The 3,448-nt window shown below is 43.9% G+C and overlaps 1 protein-coding gene across 1 annotated transcript; it reads right to left on the bottom strand.

The window, feature by feature from the left end:
* Positions 1-701: 701 nt before the first annotated feature.
* On the bottom strand, positions 702-1,539 carry LOC134965542 (heat shock protein 30C-like). Its single transcript, XM_063941923.1, has one exon. The coding sequence runs from the start codon at positions 1,427-1,429 to the stop codon at positions 776-778; it is 654 nt and encodes a 217-aa protein (XP_063797993.1). The 5' UTR covers positions 1,430-1,539; the 3' UTR covers positions 702-775.
* Between the last annotated feature and the right edge of the window lie 1,909 nt (positions 1,540-3,448).

Below are 3,448 nucleotides of genomic sequence, written 5' to 3'. Positions count from 1 at the left end.
GATTTGGATAAATGTATAAAATGTGCCAGTATTAGTTGGTGGATGGGCTTCACTTATACTCCATGTTAATTGAAAGAGTTTATCAAATTATTTTTGCTATCAGTGTTAGTGCTTAGAGTGTGTATCAGCATTTTTCTTTTTCCTCTAAAGTTGTACATAACTAAGGTGGGTGTATTGTTTTCTTGATATACTATAAATGTCTTTATATACTGTATTTCTCTATATGTGATGAAACCACTGATCAATTACTGAAATCATTTTATTTACAAATTTTGAAACAAAACATATTACATAATACACAACACTGCTGCCTGGATTCTGCTGTCAGTGTAGTACAGTGGTTCTCCAGCTCTGTCTGCAAAACTACAAACAGTTCACATTTTCCAGGTCACCTAGCAAGTACACAGGTGTACTCATCATTTACTGACAGGTTTTTTTTTTAAATATCCACAGATAGAGCTAAATACTTAACTTCTGAGTCTGCGAGGAGACCTGAAAAATGAGGGTCGAGTTTGAAAACTTATTGTGTAGAAAACTCATAAAATGTTATTTAAGCATTTTTCTCCATTAACTGTTAAAACTGTAAATAGTTTTGGTTTGGAAAATTAAAAGTATTTGTATCTGCTTTACTGCAGTATATATAAATGAGGAGAGCAAAATGTAGTAAAACTGTTTATTATGAAACCATATATCATCATTAACAAGAATTTTTTTTAAAAAGAACAATATAAAAATATACAATGACCCTGATGTCTGTAACAGTTCCATAATGGTATCAGGAGGAGATGGCCCGAGTCTCCGTGTCTACCATCCCTTGGCTGCCCGGGGTCACTGAGGGTACACCTTGTACTTCTCCTGGGGTCTGGGTCAATGTAATGGGAACGGGTCTTTCTTCTGCAGCTGGCAGTGCCAGACGAGGAGCCTGGAAGTGGAGCTGCCCATCCTTGGAGAGGGAGCACAGCACGGCCTCAGGTATCACATCCTCTGGGAGCTCAGCTTCTCTCCTCCACTCTCTGTACTCATGGAAGTAGCCATCGGTCTCACTATCCTGTTTCTTGTCCCGTTTTCCCGCCACAATCAGTCTCCTTCCTTCCATTGTCACTGTCAGCTCCTCAGGAGAAAAGGGCCTCACGCCCAGGGTGAGCTCAAAGTTTCCCTTCCCCTCTTTGCCTGTCCTGGGAGAGGTGATCTCAGTGCCTGCAGAGTGTGTGCTCTGAGCTGCTCTTCTTCTCATGTCCATGTCCTGAGCCAGGAGCTGACAAGCCTGGGTGACACGCTGCGCTCTCCTCTCCATCTCCTTCCTCAGGCTCAGCATGTCATCTTCCAGCTGGCTATAGATGAGGCGTGTAGCTGGCCAGAGGGTGAGTGCAGGCTCACTGCAGGGACACAGAGGGCTGTGCGAGGACTGGAGGAGGCTGAGAGGAAACATCTTCTGCTGATTTTCCTGGAGCTTCTGGTCACAGATCAGCTGGAGACAATCTGCCTGTGTCTCAGTGTCGGCTTTCTTGCTGCAGCCAGTCCCAGCTCCGGCTCTTTTATACTCACTCCCCCAAGTGCTGGTCTCTTCCTGATGCTTCCATGTGTGCTCTGTATATGGTGTGAGGGGAGGGGCCTGTGTGTACACACTGCATAATACATGAGGAGGTGGGAGAGGAGGTGCTAGTAACTTCTGGCATGTACTGGGGAGGCGACATCACAGGGGGCGGGGCCAGGTGTCTGCTGGAGATTACTATAGCGTTCTCAGCTGTGATTATTATTGCACAAGCTTAGTCACTGTAGAAAATGACTCCAGCAGTGTTACTATATAGTATACTATTGTAGACTATTCATCTTAATGTCAATATTTCTGAATTTAATCTTTTTCTTATGTTTAAAATGTTTGACTGGTTTACTTTAGGAAAATACATGTAAAACACAAAAAGCAGTCATAAGTTTTATAAAAAAAAAGCTACTAGCATTACTAATGTGGGGCATATGTGTCAGGTGCATTACTGTGTGGAATTATGTGTATTATGGGCATTACTAATGTGGGGCATATGTGTAAGGTGCATTACTGTGTGGAATTATGTGTATTATGGGCATTACTGTGTGGCATTATGCAGGGTTGAACTGGCCAACAGGGTAACTCCCTGGTGGGCCCCACTGCCTGAATGTTGCTGGGTCAGATGCAGAACTAGCGGCGGTGCTAGGGGGCACCACACAAAATTATGCCTAGGGCATAAAATTGGCTAGGGCCGGCTCTGCCTGTGCTGAATCACCTGTCTTATCAAACAACTAGTTCAACACAGGTGATGGCAATCATACATTAAGAGGGAAGTCCAGGAACAGAGCATTCTGTCCCTCCTGGGAAAGGTCACGTTGGGAGGTATGCAGTAGGCGCAGCGGGGAGGAGTCACAGTGACAGACTGCAGTGAGCAGCACTGGCACTGCATCAGGCTGGGCTCCCGATCATTGCAGGCATGGTGTGTGGGGGGTGCCGGACATTAGGGGGTGCCTGTGTACACCAGGCACCCCCCAAGCGCATGCCTATGCATACTGTATGTTTTATGTGGCACTTTATAATTTTCTGCAGGTAGCTCAGAATGCATGTAGCTTTAGTGATCCCTCTGGCCAGAGACATTTTCTGGAGTCTTTACAGACCTGACACAAATCACTAATATTTGAGAGTTTGTCAGTGAATCTCCAACTTGCTGGGTATTATAAATGAGGTGAATTTGGGACCAAACGCCGTGGACAGTTCCGGAGACTTATGGAGAATTATAACTTGCCAAACACTAGCAATCTATTACAATCTGATCTTTTAAGCTTTTCTATATTGTGTCACCTTTACAGGTCTATCTTCAGATTATACATTTATTTGAACAACTTTCTTTTAATAGTATAAATTAAAAAATATATATTTCTGTGTCTCTGAAATAGAGTTACATTTCCCCCATTCAATCCCTGTGGTGCCAGAGGGCATGTAGGGAAGGAAAGTACATTTCTGTTATGACATTAACCTCTTCCTTTCCTCTTACGTTGTCTAATACAAATGCCATATTGGTTATTTTATTTGAAATACTTTAAATAATTTTATAAATTGTTGTATATGTATCTAAACCACTGATGTCTAACTTTAATAATTATCAATTATAACTGTCCAATTACTGTCAGAGCCGGTTTTAGGGGTCAGGATGCCCCTAGGTACAATGATATTGCCCCCCCTCCCCCGCCTGCAAACACAATGATATCGGCCGCTGAACATCTAAAGCCCCACCCCCCGTCTGTTTACAGGGCTTAACTCACCAGCTGTACCTTTGCTCGGGTGCTCGGTGCCTGTCGCACCTGTCTGTCTGCCCTTAGCCCCACCACCAGGTAGCCCATTATATACATTGCACCAGGTAGCCCATTTAACACGTTGCACCAGGTAGCTAGCCGATTATACACATTGCACCAGGTAGCCCATTAT

This window comes from Pseudophryne corroboree, chromosome 10, assembly GCF_028390025.1.
Source record: "Pseudophryne corroboree isolate aPseCor3 chromosome 10, aPseCor3.hap2, whole genome shotgun sequence".
NCBI lineage: Eukaryota > Metazoa > Chordata > Amphibia > Anura > Myobatrachidae > Pseudophryne > Pseudophryne corroboree.
The sequence above is the reverse complement of the archived record's forward strand: the minus strand, read 5'-3'. Positions and strand labels throughout refer to the sequence as shown.

Excerpts from the sequence above, each read along its gene's own strand:
- LOC134965542 (XM_063941923.1), bottom strand. The coding sequence starts at position 1,429 with ATGTTTCCTCTCAGCCTCCTCCAGTCCTCGCACAGCCCTCTGTGTCCC.